The sequence below is a fragment of the Plectropomus leopardus genome, chromosome 7, assembly GCF_026936395.1.
Source record: "Plectropomus leopardus strain MGB_pleo_1.0 chromosome 7, ASM2693639v1, whole genome shotgun sequence".
Lineage (NCBI taxonomy): Eukaryota > Metazoa > Chordata > Actinopteri > Perciformes > Serranidae > Plectropomus > Plectropomus leopardus.
This window is the reverse complement of record NC_142182.1, coordinates 16,492,998-16,518,056: the sequence shown is the minus strand read 5'-3', so window position 1 is coordinate 16,518,056 and position 25,059 is coordinate 16,492,998. Positions and strand designations below refer to the sequence as shown.

General features: G+C 43.2%; 1 protein-coding gene across 4 annotated transcripts in view; it reads right to left on the bottom strand.

Annotated features, from left to right (window-relative positions):
• hipk2 (homeodomain interacting protein kinase 2) overlaps positions 1 to 25,059 on the bottom strand; it is an 89,161-nt gene that overhangs the window by 52,704 nt on the left and 11,398 nt on the right. For all 4 annotated transcript variants that reach the window (XM_042495594.2, XM_042495595.2, XM_088080050.1 and 1 more), the window contains exon 2: positions 15,017 to 16,199. In XM_042495594.2, coding sequence (XP_042351528.1) covers positions 15,017 to 16,199 — 1,183 coding nt within the window. The remainder of the gene's footprint in view (positions 1 to 15,016; positions 16,200 to 25,059) is intronic.

The window sequence follows — 25,059 nt, the reverse complement described above, 5'->3', positions numbered from 1 at the left end:
ACACATGCAGAAGAGTCTCGCTTTCCATAACAAATGCCACCACACGATGTTACTAATTCTATGACTTTTCCAGGTTTTCCATGACCATGGGAACCCTGCACATATTCTGAGGATAAAAAGAGTTCAGTTAGATATTTCTTTTTCTATCCTTCATGTTCACCTCACTAGCCGCGGATCTAAAACACTCAAAAGCCCCTGCTCAGACACCCAACTGAAGAAATACTGGCGCCTATATGTCGAAGCTCTCTGCCCTTATGGCCAGCTGAGAGGGATGAGGCTTTGTGATCCTATATGTCCTCTGGATGCGATGACTGAAATGCCAGGCAGATTTGCGTGAGGGGCAGAGGTCAGGATAAAGGAAATGGAGGGAGGAAGGGAGGAATGGACAGAGACAGGAGGACGTAGGGGAGCGGGGAGGGTGGAAGGTTAAGATGACGGAAAGATGTAAAAAGAAGCAAAGAGAGGAAAGGGGGACAAGGGGCAGGGATCACTAATGAAAGTTCCCTGCTGTTTTCTCAGCTGTTCTTCTCAGTGAGCGGTGCTCCGGACGAGGCCGGAGAGTCTGCTAAATGGGCCATCTCTTCGTCTTTCTTTCTCTCTCAAACACAAAAGTAGGAATAGTGAGCACACCTAAAAAAACACATCTTTGTGTCTGACTATAAGACATATTGTCACCATGGTGACACTGTGAGCAATAGGGTTAATGTGGGACTTTTTTTGTGCTCCTCCAGCATCTACGTGTGTTATGACAAGAGCTGGGCACACACATTGACCCAGGATGGAAGTAGAGGGTGGGCTGCTCAACATCATCTTCTTTTTGCATTTAAAGAAGTATTTCAAGAAACATAAAGATAGTCCTCACATAAAACCAGGCTGTCTCTGCAGTAGAAAGATGTAAATACTTTTGAAATTGGTGCTACATGGCAAGTGAAAACAGAGAAAAAGGACACTTTTGCTCAAGAGGTAGAAAATCTACTACCAGAATGCACTGTGCCGCACCAGACCAATAAATGCTCCTGCGTGAGATAATGCAAGCTTGTATGTGTGAAACAATGGCGGATAGCTAACAATAAACAATCTTGTATAGTTGAGTGGGAAGCTTAAATACGTTTCTGAAAACATCTGAGGTGAGAAATTGGCAATAGGCAGTAATCGTGATGTATTTTTGATCGGTGCTGCTTAGTTTTACTGTTTCATCTCAGGTTTTTCGGCCTCCATTGTCACTGTGCAGGAAGCAGTATGCTGCAGACTTCCAGTTTGCAAATTACAGCTAAATAAGGCATAAAAATAACTTTCTGACAACATTTTAGGACTGAAATAGGCAGTGCAGTATCATAATGTCATTTTATATTTTAACTGTTAACTCCTGTCCAACTTTGAGAGAGAATGAGGGGTGCATCTGTTTCTTGATCTGCTTCTATACTCTTTCTGTCTGTGGTGGCGATATAGATGCGAGCAATATGAAAATGCAGGAGTACAGCCTGTCGTTAGAGCAACAGCGAGAGAGCCAGCAAAACTGCCAGGTGGGGGGGATATCTAGGCACTTTTAGATGGAGGGAAGTTTACCACAGTTTATCTACACATACTGGCCATATTGGTTGATACAAAGCTGGTTGAAAATCAGTGATATATCCCTTTAAAACATGCTTCAAAACCAGAAAAGATGCAAGCATATTCAACAGCACTGCTGACAGCAAAGTCACGCCAAAGACTTTTATAAGAAATTAGAAATCTACTTCTGAGTTGTAAGAGAATAAAGTGTTTCTGCAAGGAGAGCTATGACTCAAAGCCAATAATAATAACATTGTCATGAGTAAAATCTATACTTTTTTTTTCTACACTGAGAGAGAGCACAGACGCACAATGCACACAGCTGGTAACAGGCTGCAGATGAAAGCCAATTTGGTTTCTTTGTGTAACCGAGAGCTTCAGTTGGACCACAGGTCCCTGTGGAACAAAGACGGAGAGAAGAGAGGGAGAAAGAGGAAGAGATCGAGAGCGAGAGAGGGGATGAGGAGAAGGAGAGCTGGGCAGAGAAGCGAGAGTGAGAGGGAGAGTGAGTGGGGGGAGGGAGAAAGACGGGGCGTCCTGGCCCACCTGGGCAAACAATAGCAGCGAGATGAGATTGTGGCTCAAGGGCCCTCCCTGTCCCTAAAGTACACAGCTGCTGGTTGGGGCAGGCAGGCAGATCAAAACAGCCCCGGTCTAATTCAGGTGTTGCACCTTCAGAGGCACATGGACCAATTTTGGAACAAGAGCCTTGGTTGCTATGGCGACGGCCGCAACAGAGACTCTTTTTTTCAAACTTATGTGAAATGATGCATGTTAATGTTCTTCATTCATTTAGATAAAAACACAGTACAGAAAAGAGGCAGAAAAAAAATTGTGTACACATTTTAAAAGATGCAAGGCTGTTTTATTTAAGTCACTGATGTTAAATGCATTTCCTGCTCAACTGAGAGCATTATGCTGTTGTTTACTTGCGTGATGAAAGCAGCTTGTGCAGAATCCAGGGTTGCGTGTTAATGGATTTGTGTAATATGTCTACTGAGTGTACTGAGCCTTGATTTCTGCTTAAGGTGTTCAATGGAATATATACAGTACATAAAACATTTCATGTGAGCATTTGTTGCTCTTGATTAATGTGAGAAGCGAAAGTGTGAAACTCAAGGATGGCAGAGTGTGCTTGAAGCCAGTGTGTGTATGTAAATGTCAACATAAATAGAACACGGGGGGGGGGGGGGGTAACACATGTAATTCCCTTTCGCTGGGTACAAGGACGACACTGAGGCAGGATCTGGAAAGATGAGACCTAGAGTTTTAGTAAGAGCTTTTAATAAGGTGCAGCAAGATCTCATCTTTCCAGACCCTGCCTCCGTTTTGTCCTGTCAGTTTGAGCTTTAGGTTGGTTGATGCGCGGAGACTCCTTCACCTTTAGACAACAGCACTGTCCTTGTTTAAAGAGAAGCCATCTGTTTGATGATATATAGATTCAGGCTGTAATGAAAAACTGTGTGGTGCAGAGTTGCTGCCTCCCTGATGTCCCTGCTGTGTTTAAAGAGCTGATGTGAGTTATGTCTGTTCATGTTGATGACACATGCTGAGATGCCGTGTTCTTTCAGCACAGGGAAAGTCGGGTCAGGGTAAATCCATGGCCACATTGCATGTGTCTGCTTACCTTTTTTTGTTTTAGTTTTTGACATTCGAAGTTTCTATTTTGGCTCTATTTCTTAAATTCTATTTCTATATAAGTTTTCAAATGAAGCTTTGAATGTTTGTTGTCTTATTTTATGATGTCATCACCCCAAATGTTCTTTTTTTAAATCCTTAAATCCTCAGTTTGAAAGAAGTGATCCATCAGATTAAATATTTTTTTTAATTTATCATCTTCCCTAAATAAGTAAATATAGTTTACATTGCTGTTAGATTGCTGCTAAGGCTGCCCTGGTAATACAGGGCCATGCCTCCCTTTGTGCAGCAAGCGGGAGAGCTGTTGTTTTCGAAAGGCTAAAGATCAACAAATATGGATTGAAGCAGAATATTTCATTAGATAAAAACATGTTTGATGGTTTGTTTGTGTGCCAGTAGCTGACAGAGCTATCTTGTGTGAGTCCCATTTTTATCATTTTGCGTCTCCTCTCTACATTCAAATGTTTTACAAGTCCGTGAAAGCAGCGCAGGCAGAACTCATCGTGAGCTCTTTTTTTCCTTAGATGCAGACTGAGTAATGGGGTGGATTACTGATCAGTCCATCCGGTCAGAGTTGATCAGATCAATGGATGAGATCATCCATCTGCAGACATAAGTGAAAGCAAACTTTTAGACCCCGCCTAATGAACAGTTAAGATTCACTTTCACTGCTCCTTCTGTGCTCAGAGTATGCTCTGAGAAAGTGTGGTGACATCAATAACTAAACAGTATTTATACTCCAACTGTGCTTCTAATGAACAGTCTAGCTTGAAAAATATAAAATCCATACTTGGCAGCAGATGCCTTAATCATGGCGGATGCCACAATTAAGTGAATGTTTGGGAAACCATGCCTGCTCAGGAGTTTTTGGAAATGTTTGGATCACACAAGTTGGATACAGTCCTACACAGCCAGAACTCCTGCAATCTAATCATATAAATAGTATTAAATAATAATATCAGTGTAAAGTAATCTAAATCTGCAACTGTGCAGACACACCTGGCTTAAGCAGAATGAATACACAAAAAAAAAACCTGAGCATTCAAATGTTGATTTGAAACTTGAATGTCAACATCATGTATGAAGAAAAGCTTAAAATGATTCAGTACAGCCCTAGTTTACTGTATATGTGTGTGTATGTGCGCAAAAAGCTCCCCTACACCCTGCACAAGTCGATCCTGCGTGGCCATTAGGTGGTTTGAGGTTGTGAACACTGAACATGTTGTGTGAAATGGGACAGGACATAACCTCTGTGTTTAATCAGACAGTCACACACACACACGCCAAATTGCCTGTTACGGTTGGGCAGCTACTGTTAACATTTAGAGTGATTGATTTGCCTATTGTTCTTTTGTTTCTTTTTCTCTTCTTTTTTATTTTAGTGTTCTGCTTTTTGTTTTGTTTTTTGTTATCTACAATCTCACTGGAACATGTTCTTTTGGTTTCCTCTGTGGGTTGATATATAGCGTCTTAATGCTCTTTGGTGCCTCCCAGCTTGTGCACTCAATAACAAGCTGAACTCAACAGACAATCCGACGCTCCTCGCTTATAAAACACTGGGATTAGTCTTCAAAGCTTGGTGGCAAAGCACACAGGAGAAGTTCATTAGTTTGCATTGCTCTTTTTTGTCAAATTTAGCAATGTAGTGGTTTGAACATAGCAATAAAACATAGCAGTTTTTTTCCAGCCTGTCTGCGGCAGTGATGTCTAAAGCAGTGAGTCTGCAATGAAGTGGACTCAAACACCCTTGGATGCCGCCCCATTCCTAATGCTAACCCTTTTAATATTTAACCAGGATCCAATACAGGAGTAATTATTTTTCCAAACAAATTACGCCTCAGGCCCAAACCGCCGCAATCTGATACACCATAGCGATACATTCTCTGTCACAAGGCGCTATTAGTCATTTTAAATTATTTATCAAGCTTGGGTGAAATAGGATTTGCTTCAGACCTGTCTTATGACTGGCATACTCCTTGAACAGAATCTTGAGTGGCCTTTATATTCCAAAAAAGCAATTTCTATGAAAAGCTCCTCCAGCTCATCCTCAGAAAAAAACCCCAGGGACGTTCATATGTGAGGAGTTCACTGACACACAAGGTCAATAAAAGAATGACAATGGTGACGTATGTTCTGTGGAAATGGGCTTTTCTTAGGAACAAGATTGCCATGAAAGACTCACTGCACAATGATAACAGACAGCTACATCTGATGCTTTGTGTTGATAAATATCATGTCCTTAACTTCCTGTACCCTTTTACCCTTTTTTTGACCCATGCATTTTTAAGCTTCCTCTAAATCAGGACTGTTATGTATCTCTAAACCTGAGATTTTGTTGTTGCCTCAGTTTTATTCCATACTTTTTTTTCTTTTCATGGATATAAAACTTCCCTCTTAACTTAAGCAAAATGCTTTTTATAAAACGCCCCTGATCCTATCTGAAATTGACGACAATGAATGTGAACAAAGCGAGGCGTTAATAATTGGAATCTAAAAGTCACATGGCGACGTCGCTTTATGACTTTATGAGCGCTGCTGAAAATAGCCTGTGTGGTAAGAACAGAGCCCCATTTAATTCTGCCATCTGCAATGAAAAATAGCAACATTTTTATAGAGCGACAACTGTCACCATGAATATGAGCTATGTTTAACTGGGCTGTCGAACATCTTCTATCAAACACGTTTAAAAAAGGGGAGGGGGAGGCAGGACATAAAAGCGAGCGGATAAAATCGTTAAAATGGCAGTTAGAGGAAAATCAAGTTATTGTGTTGAGCCAGGGATGATACTAAATGAAAAGAGAGAGAGATGTGAGGAGAGGAGAAGGGAGGGGGGTCATCAAAGCCTCTTTTTCTCTCTATACAGGGGCCCCAGCTGGCTGGCTGAGCGACGGAGAGCTCTGCCCACTTGCCTGCCGCAAATTAGCCAAACTATTTACCCTCGTATATGCACATTAGCAAATTCCTCCAATTGAGAAAACAAATGCATCTGTTTTGTTCTGTTGAAAACTTCATGGGAGCCTGCATGGGCCTCTGCACACCAGGCATTCTCTGACAAAGTGGCAGTCCGTCCGAACACACACACACACACACACACACACACACACACACACACACACACACACACACACAACACACACGCACGCACGCACACACACACACACACACACACGCGCGCGCGCCAGCATGGAGCCAATTGCAGGTCCCTGCCGGGCCTCTCCAATCCCCCCAATCCTCTCCCCAGCTGGACAGCTACAGCTTGGATCAGTGTCTCTCAGTGTCTCTCCTGCCCTCTGTCTGTCTCTCTGTCAGACTGTTGTTGACTGTTTTTCTGTCTTCATAACTCTCTCCCTCTGTAATTGGACCAGTCGGAAATTCATCAATACTCCCATGACCTGCCTTTAAAAAAAGGGTCCAAAAATGAATATTTCTTTTTTTCTTCTTCAGCAAGTCGTCATTGCCCTTGCTACATATTTTCCATCCTGGTGCTAGCTTTTAAATATTCATGCAAGTGGATGGAAGAGGTGAGGGGGGGGGTGTGAAGGGAAGGTGAAGGGAGGCGGGAAAGAAGAGAAAGGCAAGGAGGGCGGGAAGGAGCGCAGCGGTGTGGGCTCCCCCCTTTCTGGAGCTCCCTGCAGAGGGATGGCGGGCATACAGGAACGGTGGGTGGGGGGGGGTTGGCAGGAGGTCTCATGATTTATTTAGGCCCGAGGGCACCTGTGCCAGTCAGCCGCTGATGGCAGCCATCACCCTGCCAACCCCCTGGCACTTAACTCCAGGAAAGAAAGACAAATCTATGGCAATAAGGAAAATTAATATATGACTACCACTGAGAGAAATTTCACCTGTCCAGTTAATGATTTTAAAGTGAAAAGAAAATTCCATTGTTCTGTGGTCCTGGCCCTACAGTCCAGTCTGTACATTTTAATGACCTTCCACTTTATGATTTCCCTCCGTTAGCCTGCGGTGTCATGCGCAGCAACTCTACAAACACCTGTGCAAGTTCCTACTTGCCAACATCTGCTAACCACCTCCGAAAGCTTAGGTGAGGGAAAAAAAACCTATGTTTCAAATAAGCCAATCAATATAGAGCAGACAGATTGCAGCCTCAGTGAGCTTAAGTGGGCGGCTCGCTGCGTTTTATCAAGGCAGCTTAATTTCCGTCAGCTTAATATCCTGGGAAATGTATGGAAATTGAACTGCGAGGGAGAACAACGACAAGTAGCCAGGATCAAACGAAGTGGTAAAACTCAGAAAGCAATGTCTTAACGTAGGAGCACACAGTCCCACACTGGCAGGGGTGCACAAACACACACATGCACCATACACACACACACACACACACACACACACACACACACACACACACACACACACACACACACACACACACACACACACACACACACACACACACACACACACACACACACACACACCGGGGGCAGTCTGTCAGAGTGTATTGATAGGTGTATCCATCAGCTAGGTGGCCAAGTTCACTTTTTCCTTAAGAGCTAAATAATTCTCATTCATTATTTGCCAAAATGACTGTGAGCGCTTGACTACTGTATATGTTCCGATGCATATGCTTGACTACCGGTAGTTAATTAGCTTAGCTGCTACATGTCTCCTGCTTGCCGGCTGCTCTGTGGAGACACATGGAAGAGCTGCCCAGAGGCAAATTATAAATGAGAAACAGGTTATTAGGATTCTGTCATGCATACTAAGGTGTTATGACTGTCATAAAAAGCACAGTAGTGAATACAGGGAGCAGTAATTATCATTTTAGGGGTCTTTCTTTTATGTGCCGCTTCCTGATAATAGCCGATGATTTTCTGCGTCTGCTGTCAACAACAACAGAACGTCCAAAGCTCTGAGTGGTCAAAAGCTAGAAATATGACGCTAAATAAAAAGTCAGCAAAAAAAAAGCTACCCAGTCAGGCTGAACCTAATGAAAGCTCATCTGCATTAGTAATAATCTGCCACTGCTTGGGGGGAAAAGAGCGCTGTTCCAGGTGCTGGTGAGGAATGCAAAACAACGACCTTCTACTCGCACCCCCGCCTCCATCCCTCTACCCTCTTTCCCCCCCATTCTCCTTCCCGTTCACTTTCTCGCGGATCTTCACACAAACAACACCTGCACTATTAACAGCTCCTGCTGCCACCGAGCGAATCTGCCTCTCCGTCCTTTTCTAATCCATCTTTCCTCCGTGGCAACCCGATCCTGGCGTTTATCTACCTCTCTGGCACACACACACATACACTTTTAACACACGCTTCACAGAACAGTAACTAATAGCAACCTCATTCATTAAAACACCCCTTGATGTTTCGCACGGAGGCAGGGTAAATGTGCTGGAACGCCTACCCCTGTCTGTGTGGTTGTGCAACGCCAACAACAGATAGAGAGACAGATAGACAGGTGGGGCAGGGGCTCGTCTTACACTCCTCAGCCGCCTCTGCCGCCCGAGCAGCGACTGCACCAACCCCTGATGGAGACAGATACATATTTCATTAAGGCTTCGACATAAGCCCGGTGGTGTCAGAGATCCTACTGTAGCATCAGCTGCGCCCCATCTTTACTGCCAACATGAATAAAAAGATACTAAAATTAGAAAATGCAGAGAGTTCCATAATATGAGCTTTTTGTGAAGTTTCCGCCTGGATGCTTTAAGATCTCGACAGCCAGAGGCCTTTTGCTTCACACTGATAGACACTGAGATTACACAGACACTGGCCACTTCAGATCACTGGTGACACCAACAAGCCTTTTCCTCCCTCTCACACACTGTTGACTCATTTTCCTTTCACCCACAATGTCTAATAGGCTAATTCCTCAGGCCCTGTTACGCACCATATAGGTTTCACACACCCGTGCTAAGTCTGTAATGTGTGCAGGTACGAGCTGGCAGGTGCTGACATGTATGCAGCTTCAGGCTTCCCAGTTGTTAATATTAAGATATTTAATTACTACAGGAAATTGCTCTGTCCTTTTCTCTTTTCCTCTGTCTTGTGGCAATTAGGCAAGCCTCTGTAAAACCATCACTGTCAGAGAGCCTCTCTGTGCACAGAAAAAGAACTATGGAAATGAAGGCAAAAACTGTTTACAGCTATTTCCAAACGGCCACATTCAAAGGTGGGATGAAATGAGAGGGGCTAGACATGATAATTAATTATTTAGATATGGGGATAATGGTGCACACGTTCAGACGGGGTCTCCAGGAAGCTGCTCGTAGTGTTGCGCTCACTCACACACCAAAAAAGTAAGAATGAAAAGAACTTGAGAGAGAAGTTTAAGCATTTCCTAATTCTCACCTTGGTACACCTTGGCCAGTCGCTGCCTGAAGTGGGTGTGATTGTCAGATTGTTTGATAAAGTTACAATAACTTGATGCATTTTCCACAAATACTGACATTGGGAATTTGTATGTGTGTGTTTTGGGGGGTTAGAGACTGTATAATCACTTCCACTGTTGTATACTGATCTCTTCAGTGTATGCTTAGGTGTTAGCAATGTGGAACTGAGAACCAGTTCCACACTGGAATTGCGATCGTATGCGTCCAAGTTAATCAGTTCCTTTAATCAGTGCCGACATGTTTCCTGACAGTTGCACATCACAAAACAATGACTTTAAATGCATGTATGCTGCTGGAGACTTGCAGCAGGAAGGAGTGATGGCAGAGAGGAAGAAATGGTCCAAAACATGGCCTCATATAGCGAAGAAAAGAATGACAACAGTGCTGCTCTTAATGTTTCTAAAATGATCATTTCAAGTAAAAGCGCAAACTCCAGAAACATGCTGAAAAATCGTTCTACACAACATGGACTTGAAGGGAAACTTTACCCATTTTCAATAATCATACATGTCATTCCTATGGTCTAGTAATTTTAGGAAAAATAACAATTCTCTCCAAAATCCAAAAGTAAAGGGCTAAAACTCAAACTTGTGATTTCATAGGGTATAAAAATTTGAGCTACTCCTTGGACAATGAATTTGGAAAGATGTTCTAAATGACACTGAGGTACATTATCGGTTTCACAAGTGAGGAACAATACATAGAAAAAAGCTAATTTGTATATTAAAGAAAGAACAAATTTTCTGTGGGACAACAAAATCCATCTCCCATTCAGTGCCTATAGAGAAGCCGCAGACGAAATACCCTATAACAGCTGAGAGAGAGTAGCTCATGTTCACAAATACTGACTGAACTTTTCTCAGCGATGGAAATAACATATGTGAATTCTTAATTTTGGTGGTGTTCACATTTATGCTCACATTTATACTCTTCACACAAGTTCCAGCGCTTCTAAACTGGGCAGCGTGTCCGTTGCCAAGGGAAAACATCCCCTGTTATAAAAACATGCAGGGAGGTTAGGCACATTTTTTTTTTTGACAATGAAAATGGTCAAACAATGGAGTTTTTGCACACCTTAATCATATGCATGACTTTTTTCTACTGTGTTTCTACAGTGTTCAGATTCAGAGATTATAAAACAATTGCACTGACACTGAAAATCTGGGAAGACCTTTTTTCACACAGAAAACTGATCAGGAATCCATAAGGTAATCAACAAAGAAATGGAAGCAGAATCGATAATGTCGTAGGTATCAATAAAATCTTATTGCTGTTAGGCATTCTGTGATGAGGATTGTTTGTGATTTAAACTGACCCTATAAGTTTACGATTAGTTTGGGTTCAGGTTTCAAATTTCGTCAAAACTGGTCGTGTCTGAAAGTCAGACAGGTGCTTCAGTTGCATGCAGACCTCTGGAGTCTTTTGGAGACACCAAAATCCCATTACCTAAATGACAAGCCCTTTGGACAGTCCAGCAGACAGTTACGTAGAGTGAGAGAGTCCTACCATCCCCACCACTGTCTGCACACTACACCTCCCTTCCTCTACCAGCAGCCACCACAAGGCCAGCTCCTGCCAGCTGCACTGCCTCAGGAAACTTAACATAAACCTAAATAATGTCTCGCTGCATTCCACCCATCTCATGGCCTTTACCCGATAAGATAAATAGCACCAACATGCCCAACTGGGACAAGACAATAATCCGTTTATCTGGCACAGGGTAGGCTTGACTAGCCAGCTTACCTGTTACATCATTAGCTTTAGGCATGAGGGGAGAAGGGTAGCAGGAAAGGAGAGAAGGATAAAAGAAGTAGAACCTGGGTTAGGTCACACATTGATGTAATGAGGACGTTAACACCACACAATAATTAAGAACAGGACAGAGAGACGCCAGAGCAAAGAGCTTAAGCTAATAATATATTTATAAAATAGTGGGGAGACTATTCAAGTACAGTGGCACAGAGTGCAGAAGTGCTACAGACAGGCCTATTTGACAAGGACAGATGAGCTCAGCTACATGAGCCTGTATTCGCTAAGCACTGAAGCGAACAAAGTTGAAACTCTAAGCACCCTAAGAGCTATTCTCACAAATCCAACATCACTTGTTTACCTTGAACACTGGTGTTTTATTTGCATGAGTCAACCTTGTGGAAAATCCATAAGTCATTTGCGAGGCTCTTACAGCACATGTGACATTATCTATGGCATCCAAATTGCAAACAGCCATGTGTGAGGGATATGAAATTCCCACCAAATGGTTGCAAGCAAAAGCAAGTGATTATGGCTTTGTGTGCATAATGTCTACAAATGGGCTTAAAATGACTTTGTCTTTATTCTCATCTATATGAAAAGATTGAAAACAGAAGAAGGATGTTACTCTCACAATTCTTCGTGTCATATCACCTCATCAACCAAACAAGAGAAAAACTTCAAGTGCAGGTAAAGCAAAAATAAATGTGTAATTACTCTGTCACATCACAGAAAAAATAGCATTATTAACCAATCAGCCAAATTTGAATTCCTAAAAAACAACTCCATTATAAAATTGGGTTTCAAAAATGTACGCTATGGTAACTACTAATGTTAGAACTTGTAACATTATATCATATGCTGCTAAAAACGTGAATAAACAAATCTGTTAAATGGTATAAACACAAGGAGAATATCCATTACTAACGTATCTTTCAGTTGTTTTAGCTTGAATCAGCTACCTGGCCTGCCGGCAGGTACAGCTCACTATTTTGTGTATGTGCTTTGTGCTAATGTTAGCTGCTAACGAGTCTGTCGCCCTCCAGCGGCCCTCTCATTCCTGTAGCTACGCCACTGAGTTTGCTGCTAACGAGAGTCTGTACCTGCTCGGCGGCCTGCTCTTTGGCTGAGAGGGCTTTGTGTGCTTTGTGCTACTTAGCTAGCTGCTAATGAGTGTCTGTTGTTTTACAGCAGCTCATTCTTTGTTTTTACATAGCAGGGTAAAGGGTATGTTAAAGATGGTTTCAGTGCATCATTAAGCACGCCTTTAGGCCCACCCTGGACACAAAAATGTTGTCAGTTTAATGGTCTAACAACACAAATAAGTACTACACAGTTCTCATGTTTGTTTTCATGATTCAAACAAGTATTTACTAACATTCATAATGTGTTAGGAAAGAAATCACTGACTTTGTTTTACCTGCACTTTTAAATGCACTAAGGCAAAAAATATTTTATTTAACAAGAATCAAAGACGACAACGGGGGGATGTTTTTGCTATTGTGAAGGATATAGAGTAACACAGAGTCGGCAGGTTGGAGCTGGCAAATCCCACCTGCATGTAATCTCTACCCTGTAAAGGTACCGTCTGCACAACAGAAACAGAAACTATCCCGCAATCTTCTCATCTGAAATCATCAAAGATGGTTTGATGTTCTCCTCTAAGCTTTTGAACTCACCATGAACTCTACCCGCAGCCCAAGTTTGTTTGCTGCCCAAACGGCATGCGATGCCGAGACACCCGCGGAGCTCATCTCCCATGAGCTCACTCTTTGAATTGAATTGTAAGACTTGCCTCATTCCTCACAATGAGAAAGCAAACACACTCTTGCTGTTGACATATTGGACGTGCGTGACATAATGCAGTACAGAAAACCCTGTCTCTCTCTTTCTCTCTATGTCTCACACACACACACACACACACACACACACACACACACACACACACACACACACACACACACACACACACACACACACACACACACACACACAAACCGCTCCCATTGCCTCAAACAAGGGTCACCAAGTCCCTGGTTTGGGGTTTTTGGTGGCTGGTGGGTAATTTTCTGGTCAGTGTCAGCCTTTCTTTCCCCTCCTCTGCTGCCAAGAGGAAATGAAGGGATGATCTCTCCGCTCTCCTACTCGTCACTCCTCAAGAAAACAAACAGGAACATTTTATGGCCCTGCTTGTTGACCTACAGGCCAGGAGCAACAACAACAGGCTACTAGTGGTGTTTACTTCAGGATGAGCTACTTAAACTGATATAACAGCACTGCCCTGTTGACTCGTACAATCCAATTCCCATACAGGGATCTTAGTATATTGTAGGTTTAGGAGATAGTAATACAGTCCAATAAACACTAAAGCTCAGGTAAAATAATACACCTGTCAGATGTGATAAAAGATCAGGATCTGAAGGTTTTTTCATCCTCCGAATGCAGCAGTTTGAATCCAATTATTGTGCATAAGTTCCCTGCACTCTGTTTTAACAGGAAACAATGGTCTTCAGTGTAGCACATTTAAAAGCCAGTGATCAACTGTAAAGATAAAACCAAACTCAAAATCCACTGAATGGAGACCACAAATTTCTTTTCCACAGAATCTACACTAGTTGCAGAGCTACCACCTGGCATGTGTATATGTGTGTGTTTACGTGTGTGGTACCACGGCTCACACACACCTGTTCCTCCCTCAGCCGCTGGCCCCGGCACCAGAGCCTGAGCTCCAAACAAAGCGCCTCTCTGTACGGACATGGACACTGTTTGATTCCTCACACAGTTCCCCCAACGCTGCTTTCTCTGAAACCTAAACACACAGTTTGCTATGGGCGAAAAAAGACTGTTTAAGAAGTAGTGGGAGAAGAAAGAAAGAAAGGCCTTCCCAGAGACTCATCTGGTTCTAATGCAGGGCCCGCTGGTGTGGATTACAGGCACATATTACAGGAGAACTCAGGCTGACCCCTCATCTCTATCTCGGGGGAAATGGGAGCCAGCTAGGGTGATGGGGGGCTGAGGGTCCGGGGGCCTGGGGAGCAAAGGGGTGAATAGAAGCCTGTGGGCAGACTGCCACCCCACATGATTGGTACCCTTCTTCAATGAGGGAGTTTTTCTAAGACCTTAAAAAAAAACAAAAAACTCCTCTATTGCAAAACAGGAAAAAACACTTTCTTTCCCTGAACCTTGCAATGACACTAAAAAATGTCATCGCTTCAAGTATTTCCTGATGCATTATTACCAGAGTTTCACTAAGTTTTGGGGGGACGAAACGGGCCTTTGATAATCTTCAAAGTAACACTAAAACATGCTTGTTTTATCACATTAAACACAATAAGCAGCTGGCTACCCAGCAAGCCTTTTGAGTTTTACTGTTCTATCCCACATTGGAAAGGGAGGGGGTTAACTACGGGAGTAAACAAGCTAACAGGAAAGGCAGAATCACAGTGAAAACAGAGAACTTCAGCAGCAGCTCATAAGGCTGGCAGCAGATCTGGGTGTTTGGCCAAATAATCAGCTCAACTAGGAAAACATTCCTATTAAAGCTGGGAGAAATCAAACAAGATGCAGAAAGCACAATGATCATCCAAACACAACGAGCAGGAATAAACAGAAGGACAAGTCTCTGTGTTTGTAGCATTTCCTCTTCTGCAATCTTACATTAAGTACCTAAATTAAGTCTTTTATATCCAGCAAATGAGTAATCATTTCAGAGTTGCAGCTCTTACCTGTAGTATCTGGACTGTAGATAAGTGGAGCAGACTGCTTTGGAGACGTGGCTGGCTGAGCCAAAGTCAATGACTTTGACCCTGTAGGGCTGTCGAGATGGGTCCACGAGCATGATGTTCTCTGGCTTCAGGTCAGCATGGATCAGTCCCAGGCTCTTCAGTTTCATTAGCGCTGTGGCCACCTGCTGCAACACGGGTCTGATGTATTTGAGCGGCAGAGGGCTGAACTTGTTCTGCTTGAGGAAGTCGTACAAGTTCTGCTCCAGCATCTCAAATACCAGGCACGTGTGGTTCTTGTGCTGGAAGCACTCGTAGGCTCTCACAAAGTTGTAGTCATCCGCACTCTCCGTGCTGAGACGCGCCAGGATGCTGACCTCGATCTGGCCCTGCCGTGCATACGACGGGTGGTTTTTTAAGATCTTGATTGCCACAATCTCATTGGTGCCCCTCTTCCAGCACTTTACCACCTGTCCAAAGGTTCCTCGCCCCAAGAACTCCAGCACTTCGTACGTGTTGGTCATGGAGCAGAGCACCTCGTGTTGCACCAGCTGGTAGTCCCCCTCGCTGTTGGAGCCGCTGTTCTTGGACGTTGCGGTGGAGGTGGCAGTGGCCACCGTGGCCACCATGGCTCCACTGGCTGCTCCGTTCTGGATCATTGGTGGGCCGTGCTCCTCAATGATCTGCACGCTACTGTTGTTGTCAAGCTCCTCACTTTTGCGCTTAAGCCCGCATCGCTGGTAGGTGTCAAGGAGACTGACCGTGCTGCGGCGCGTCAGGTTGTGAACTCCAACCCCGCCACCCACACCACTGCCGCCGCCGCCGCCACCTCCACCACCACTGCTGTTGCTGCTGCTGCCTCCACCCCCGCTGCCCAGCAGAGACCCCACGGCCCCCGAAGTGCTGCTGGCTGAAGCAACCACGATGTGGCCCGCGCTGGCTGGGAAAATGAGTGCCTGCTCGTAGGGCAGGGTGGAGCTGGCGACCTGCAGGGAGCTGTTGATGCCGAGGGGGCCACTGGCGGCCGACAAGTTCTTGCTGCTGTTGTGACTGTAGACTTTGCTGTGTGTGCCGTACCCTGTCATATCCCAGTTACAGCTCTGCTCCACCTTCAGTTTCTTCACGCTAAAGAAGGCACTTGATTGGAGAGTGTGAGGGGAGAACACTTGCACTTGCGAGGCCATACCTGTGACAAGAGGGGAGCAGAGGGGAGGAGCAAAGAGGACAGGAGGGGAATGAAAGTGAGAGGTTAGGAAATTGAGAGTGTCTGAAACACGAGAGGTAGCCAGTAGCTTTAAATAAAGACAGCTTGGGTCAGGGCAGGTCTTTAAAACACCAAGCATAAATGCTGATGTGTCAGCATGGTAACCTCTTCAACTCTTTAACATCACAATAAAGTTACAAGCATTAACTCTTTGAAATCTGAAGGGACATCACTTTTCTCGAGCTGCTTTCAAATACCCTTCACGAGTATTTAAATGTTTGAACCGTGAGCAAACTGGTGCACTTTCTTGAAAAAATAAAACATAGGCGAAAAGAAAATGAACAAGTTGGTAAGAAATGTTCCACAAATTGCTAGAAATTAGTAAATTTAGAAAATATTTTTTTAAAAGCTAGGGAAAAATGCCTAGGGGAAAAAGGAAAAAAAGTGAGGGAAAGCTATACTTATAATTATCATTATTACATATTTAAAGTTATGTTACAAAATCATTATAATTTCTAAGCACTTTTTCCAGGTCATTTCCTTGTTTTTTTTGGTTTGTATTTTTTAATGTTTTGGGGGTTTTTTTGTTTGTTTTTTTTTAAACAAATGTGAATGGTGATTTCCTTGTACCGATTACAAATTTCTTGGGTAATTTTTGTTTTTGTTGCTTATTGCCTTCTTCCTATGTTTTTGAAAGAAATCAAGCCAATTTGCTCAGGTTTAAAGGGTTAAACAACCTTCACAATGTCACTAAGCATTTGTGGCTTTGGCATTAAACTGTCTCTATGTCTGTCATCTAGTATATAATTTTTATTCAGATACGGTGTCACTAAAACTCGTGGGAAAGAGATTGTTTTCCTAAAACAATTCAGTGTTATTTTTAATATTGTTGTATATCATAAATAAAAGCCAGAATGTTTAGCAGAAAGATAAGCAGGTTTAGATTTAGTACTTATGCAAACCACTGATTCATGCAGAGGAAATGCCATTTCCCCACAGTTCCCATCTGCAGCAAAGTAAATAGGCTGAGTGAATACTAAAAGAATACCCTTTCATGGGACACTCCACAGAGACAGCGGAGCAACACAAAACTGTACACAAAAACAGTCCCGCAGAAAAAGTCTCAAGGAATGATCGCAATTTCCTTCCCCGTTACACAGCTGAGCCTTGCATTTATTGATACACAATTACTCACTTTAGGGAAGGTGGTGGAAGAGATTGCGTTCAAGTAACTATGAGAGCAGGAGAGGGCCACTGAACTCCCTTTCAACTACAGATCCCGAAGACAACAAAACAAAAGCAAAACTGCAGCGAGGCTGTGCTCTGAACTCCTGGGAACAAGCTGCCTCAGAATAAGCAAAAGCTTCTCCAAGCAAACAACTGCCCAAAAATAGTCCCTTTCTTTATCTCTCGCTTTGCAAACAGGCTTGTTTGTAGCATTGAAATGATTATTACAGCACATGGAAGATTATACAAGACTTGTCGTAATGCTATGTTTAAATAGTTTCCAGTAAACCCAAAATTAGTTTACTGCTAACAAACTAAGAGCTTCCACCTGGCCGTGCCAACGCCCACACAATAAGGCCTTGCTGTTGATCGACTGAAGCAGGAATCAAAGAATGAAACACTAACAAAATCATGCAAACAGCCCTTAAACTTTGTTTGCTGCTGGAGAGGGAAAAAAATGCAGCTTTTGTGTGTTTAATAGACATCTTGAAAGCTGGGAAGTGTTGTTGTGTTCAGAGATAATTAGAGGAGCATTTTCCTCCAAGATGGGAGGACTTTCATAATTGTGGGCTTGCTGCTGCGGACAGAAAGCGAGAGAGGAGGGGACATGCCTGGTCACTTTGTCATTATTAGCCCTTTGAGTGCTGATGATGATTAATTCAGTAGGAAGTTGGCAGCCCTCCACTATACTTTGCCTCATTTGTTTTTCTTTTAACTCTCCTAACCTCTCTTCTATCTCCTTTTAAGAATTGTATAGTTGCTCTGTGGCCTTGCTCGGACTTACGAGTTATCTGCATGGTCATCTGGTCTTAGCCTTAATGCTGCAGGATTGAAGCTGCAGTGCACATTAGGGGGCTCAATGTACAGCAGCTGATGAAGCACAGCACCTCCTTGCTTTTTGTAATACTAAAGCCTCAGCCACCATATCCGCACAAATCTTTTTCCTTTAACTGCCCACACCTAGCCATTTCATGACTGCTCCTGTATACCAGTCCAGAGGGGTAATGAAGATCGTCCGCTCCGCTATTAGGGGCAAGGCTCCCTGCTAATCACATAAGCCCTGAAGGCCAGATGTCACTCCTTGGATTACCAATTCCTGTGCCTGGACTTTACACTAAAAATAATTTGAATGATGGGTTGCGTCACAGAGCAGCGTCAACTGCGTGTGACTGAGAGCCTCACAGGATAATCACAGGCACAGACTGACGGACAAAAAGATGGATGGACAGACACAGAGCCTGCTTGTTCCTCTTATGGAATTTTCCAGCATTACATATCTGCCAGCATGATTATGGATAGTGCGGGGTTTTACAAGGCCAGATTGAGGCTCGCTGCTCTATGCATTAGCCTCACATGAATTCCTCCTCAACCCTGATCTTAGTCACTCATTGACTCTCTGTCAGTTTTAACGCTATGGTCAAAGAGTTCACTTGACATCGCCTGCATGGTGGATTGAACTGAAGGCCACACAGTGTTCATCTAAACTGGGGGAAAATATTTAGGAATGCATAGGACGTTTCTTGTAATTCGCCCTCTGCACAGCTGGTTTTTGCCACAAAACTCAAAGCTGCACAAACAGCACCACAGTTTAGAGCAACATGCATAACACAGATAAGTAATTAAATGGACCAAAAGTAAGAGGTCAAATGGCTGGAATGTTATCTCATGACAACATACACAGGCAACAATGTGACCAATTATGCTTCATTGGGAAAGCAGCCCCAGTCCTCATGAATCACTCTTCATCCAAACAGAGGTTCAAACATGTTTATGATGTAGAATCTGAACAGCCCAACCCTCTATACTGTTGTCAGAAACAGCCCATTGCAAAAGGCCTTCCCTTGAAAATGTCCTCTTGAAGTTTATTTGAATTTCTGAACCCTATGCCAAGTGCAAAACAGTAAAGGTCCATTGTTGCACATTTACAATGTTGGAATGCCTTCAGTAGCCAAGGCTTTCCATTTAGCATACCTAAAGGAGCACTGTGTGTCCCGCATACTGCAATTAAGCATACCAGAGAGGCATTTTCCACTGTTTAGAAGCAGCATGTTGAAATGGTAGGAGTCAATGTTTTCAGAGAGATTACTTCTCTGTCAGGGGTTTGTTAATCTTCTTTTTGGGAGGATCAGGGCCGTTCTGCATGCCATGTGAGGGCGAGAGATGGACTGAAAGGGAGGGAAGGAGAATAGAGCGTGGAGAGCGGGGCCATGAGTGGCCCTCGCATTCTAGCCTGTGACCTGCTTCTGTTTACTCTCTTTTATTAAACCCGTCATTTATACTCTGCTGACAACATGACAGAGAGTATTGATGAGGACGCCTTTAGACACCACCAAACCTGCCAAGAAGTCCTTTGTAATTACAAATAGTCTTTTAATATAAAAGCTGCTTTTCATTCAACCCATCCAGGCCTCTCCTCAAAGTTCTTTGCTTCATACAAATCAGGATGTAAAATGATTTAGGGATTTACATAAAAAGAAATGTAATGGCAAAAATGCATGAGATCCAGTTCATAAATAAATATACCCCTGCCGTCACCTAGGAGACAATCCAGAGAAAGCTGTTAGGTCTGTCTGGTTTATGTTCCCTGTCCTGGATATATTTGGACTACTTGCTGAGGCCTAATGGCTACCGACACCACCAGAGACGCACTGATGACCCTGGCTCTTTACTGGACATCCCAGTGCCTGCTGGACTGGAGGTTAAGGGCTTTGGGGGGGGGCTAATGAAATGACTGTCTAGACAAAGCATTATCTTACCCTTCGCTGCTTTTTTTTGTTCTGTTGGAGCACTACTTGCTGCACCTCCATCCCTTTTCTGAACACACTGACACAGATGGGAGACAAACTCAAGAGAAGACCAACATAATGTGTCTTTGTAAAATACTGGGCCACCAGCACAGCTTCAGTTCACCGTGTAGGTTCTCTAGGGAAATCTTCTGGAGGAACATCATTCTTCCAAAAGACATTCTCTGATTTAGAAGTTCGATGAAAGTGCTGTGTAAGGGCCGAGGCGCATCAAGCTGACGGTCAATGTTGGGCCATCAGTGAGCGTGTGGCGCCCTAGTTTTTGCACTGTGTGTCGCACTGTTGAGACCAGTCGGCCTTTGTTGGCTATTTTTCAGCCAATTCATCATGTTGAATTGGCGTCTCTGATTGGCAGTTCAGCTCCATGCACGAGAGGAGAAGTGGATGTGAGGAATGCAAACAAAACGAATAAAGTCAAGAGGGTGTGAATTCAATAGCACCACGGTTCGTAACTTGTTGTGTTACTGTTTGCTAGTGCACAGTAAATTTCAATTGTTCTTCCAACATCAGGTTGTGTTGTTAATGTGCTAACTGGCTAACTAGCATCTCAAATCCATCCTGTCAGTCTTTCGGTACCCCTTTTTGAAAAACGAATACAGACTACGACCGCCTACTGGCATGGAGAGAAATTTCCTTTCACTCAGGCCTAGCACATGCCTGTTAGTTGGCTTGGCTGTAGTCTTAACGATGTGTTCAAGTGCAACTTTTTGGCCGAGACACAAAGATGTGAGGCAACGCAACATTCAGCTTTTATTGCTGGTAGTTCTGTGATGTTTGCTTGATGTGTCTTGGCATTAAAATGTTAGTCCAAACTCTCCATAGATGTTCAGTTGCAAAGGCCATAGCATATGACTCACATCTGCTCTGTACCTAAAGCATTCAGCGAGCCCCTGTAGTTTGTATGGAGGCATCTGCATTAATTTATCCAGGTTTTCTTTCAGTTTCTCACCCATCTGTATACATGTACATGGAGCATCATCGCCACTGGTGGAAAACCTGTAGCCAGGACAGTGAGTGTGGGGTAAAACACAACATTGAATGCACCACTGAAGAGGAACATATTGTCCACACAGAGAAGCCTAGGCCTTCCTGCCTCCTGCCTGAGTTCTGCCCTCCGTAGGGGAGCTGGAGCTTGACATAGATTCTCTCTCTCTCACCCCCGGACACTATTGACCATCCTGTCTGCCTTTTTAGCTCTCTCATCTCTGCTTATTTATAGAATAATGCATCAGACGAGCTCGCGGGGAGATACTGTCATGCAGGCTGCCGCTCCATCAGCCTTTTTTCTCATTCTGACCACAGTATTTGACCAGTTGGAATTGGCTCGCCATGTCTCTCTGCGCTGTCTTACAAACACACAAAAGAGGGCAAATATCCATCTAGCATATTGACAGTGTAAGAGGAAAATGTGAATGCCGTCTCTGAAAAACACATACTGGACTTCTCGGATCGTAAATCAGCAGCATGCCTGCTGTAAACGTGACACTCCCTCAACTCTCCGCTTCCTGGAAGCAAACAGCCAAAGATACAACGTGTTGTGTTTGCTGTGAGATAACATGTTTGGTCAGCACTTCAAATGCATAGATACATAAGCAGATGCACACAGGAGCACCAATACAAAGAGATGCACAGAGCTACTCACATTTACATCAGTTAGTGTGTGGGTAATAAACTATCCTGTGCCTATACCTGTGCAACAATAACTTGTGTAGTTAAAGTTAAAATATTAACACCTCTAATCTTGAGTAAAGCTCCAAAACCTGGTTCCTCCGTGCAATTGTCAGTAGATAAGGAGGCCGCCATTAAAGTTTTAAGTGTGGTCATAAAACGGCTGGAGTGAGAAAAACATTTGCCTTGTTTATACTGCCAGGTCAGCCTAACTAGGCGCTGAACCGAGGCTCGGGGTGGAGGAGAGGAGCGGGAGACGAGGAGGGAGCGCGAGGGGGGGCAGAGTGGCTCTGCTTGAGCTGGATTTCTTATTAATCAAATCACGAGTGTAGCAAGTGTACAAAGCACAGCACCCAACTTCCTCCCACCGAGAGAGACAGAGACAGAGACAGAGAGAAAGAGAGAGAGAGAGAAAGAAAGAAAGAAAGAAAGAGCTCTAGTAATAAATGCCCATAAAATGTTGAATGTGGAACAGAAAGACTATTTGTTTTTGCAGAAGTCTCGTGTGTGGCTACATAAAACGAGAAGAGGGGGGCTAAAAAACGTGATCAACCATAAGGGAGTTGCTTCAGTAACTGCACTATTACTGTAAGATCTGATGAACTGATCTTTCTTAAAATAACACTGGAAACTGATCATCTTGAAAAAAGAAAGTAAGTTTAAGTTTATGTTTACTTTATATCTAATTGTTAAGTTAACTTAAAATTCAGCTATATTTACTTAATTTGTTAAGTTGTTGCAACTTAAAAGTGACAAGTGAAATTACCTTGTTCTTTTATAAGTCTTAGCAGCTTCAGAAAACCAAGTTAGTCTGACTTAACTTGATCATGACAAAGAAAAAAATGTTTAAGAATACATTAATAAATGCAACTGGCAGAATACAGATATATAGCACAGTAAACTTGGTTCACTGAAGTTGCTAAAACTTACATTGATTTAATTAAACTTGTCATTTTTAAGTTTTAAGTCACAAAATGAAGTAAATATATAACTAAATATTAAGTTAACTTAACATATAAAATAAACGTAAATTAAGATTAATAGTTATATTCACTTACATTTTCCAGGGCAATTAACTTTCCTTTTAAGTAAAACAAACTTGTTAGATTTAACAGTGTATAATTGAAATCCACTAAATGCATCATGCTTCTCTGACTACAGTTGCACACTGCAGGGACACACAGGGACATACACCTGATAAGCAGCTGTTCTCCAGAATGCTTATCATGTACACACAGTTAGAAACGCCCCAACACACCACACTTCCTCTTATGTCATTAGGATCAACAATGACAGCTGGACACAATGTACTGTAATGAGATCAACATACGAGAACTGCAGGCAAGAAACAGTAACCCAACACAGACAACAATGGGGATGGGACACACAGATGAGTACAATATGGGAAGAAAACATCGGACAATGGCAAATTGATTCGAGAGGGGCCAGCGCAGTATGGATTTTGTTGCGTGCCGACCGTGCCGCGCTGTAATCTACAGACAAAGTATGAGGATTTTAGTGTGAATGTGAATGGCGGCCTTGTTTGCTGTCCTTGCAACATACCGCAACCTGAGGTTTTGAAAGGATGGCGCCTCAGTAAGTGAAGGACAAAAGGCGGTAATATGCAAACACAAAATGAAATACAATGATGCTGATGTTCGCACAGCTACATGCCTGCACAGACACACATGCACACACAAGGAGCTGGGTTCCTTTTAGCAGCAGGATCAGAATGAGGCTTGGAAAGGGACCTTTCAGAGATGGAGACCTTAATTTTATTTTTAAAGGTCTAACCTCTTCCTGGACACACAAATATAATTACATTCTCAAACAAAAAAATGATCACTAAACATTTTTTTTTCAAAATGTTGAAAAAAACCCAAACATTTCCATGATTTTGTGTGATCCCTTGTTATTTACATATGCCTGGGTTGCTTAATATATTCCAGCCATGAATGCACTTTGTTAGGTTCGACTTTGTGTTAACCAAACTAATATGACATCTAAAGTGATATGTGAGTTAATCGTCTTTACTCTTAAATACATTTTTGGAGTGCTGTCTATTTGCATTTGGTAAACTATTTATTTGGAGTTCAAAATAAGAAAAGCTAAAGAGCAGTAGATGGTAAAACCTAAAGGCAAAGACAGACAGTTGCACAAAACATGTGAGTTGAGGCATAGGTGGTTTATGACTCAATGGGCCCCTGGGCCCAGATGTTTTAAAGGCCCCCCATCCTCCCTAGAGCAGGTACAACATGCTGTTGTTTCTCCCCACAGAGTAAAGGGCAAGAGTTGCAAAGTGTTCTCAGCATACCTCCAGACAAACTGAGGGGTTTGCAGATTGGAACACTCACTTAAAATATGTCATGATGGTTTAGTTTTTGTGACATCCTCTGAGTGAATGTTTTAGGGGTCAGAGGGGAAGAGACCTCTGCAGATAAATCTGCTCTAGATAAAAACCTCCTGAATAATGAAAAATTAAGGAATTCAAGCCAGGAGAACTTTTAGCTGGTTGCTATCTGAAATTCACAGCCAGACACCACCAAATACATTCCCTATAAGCATATCACCTTTAATAACAGCACCTTCACACATATGTTCTGGCTTAGGGGCCTTCTGAGCCCTTGGGCCCCTAGGCCTGTGCCCAGCAGGCCCGCCTCCTAATACATCCATCATTGGAGTGAGCGCTACCTTGGACAGTGTTTTGAGGAGACAGCATCATTGTCCCACCCTGCCACCCTACCCTGTCCCATGCGAGGGACTAATAACAATTGGTTTTGGATATGTTCATGAACTGAGGGGTCAAAGTCTGCATGTGCATTAACATCCAACAGAGACAGCCGAAAAATGTCTGCCCTGCTCCACCAAGGAGGCATCCAACACCGCTCACACAACTCTCTGCATGTGTGCATGCAAGTGTCAGTAGGCATGTGCCTATAACCATGCATGTCTGTATTAGTGACACTTTGTGACTATTGATGTTTTTTTAGGACTTCCTCACCTATTTGTCAAAGCTCTTAAATCTAAGCTCTGTAGTAACAACATGCATTAAACCACCACCCCAAAACACACACATACACACCCAGAGGGATTAATTTGATGCCCTACCCCTTCGAAACCCTGTGATGAACCTCGATAACAGA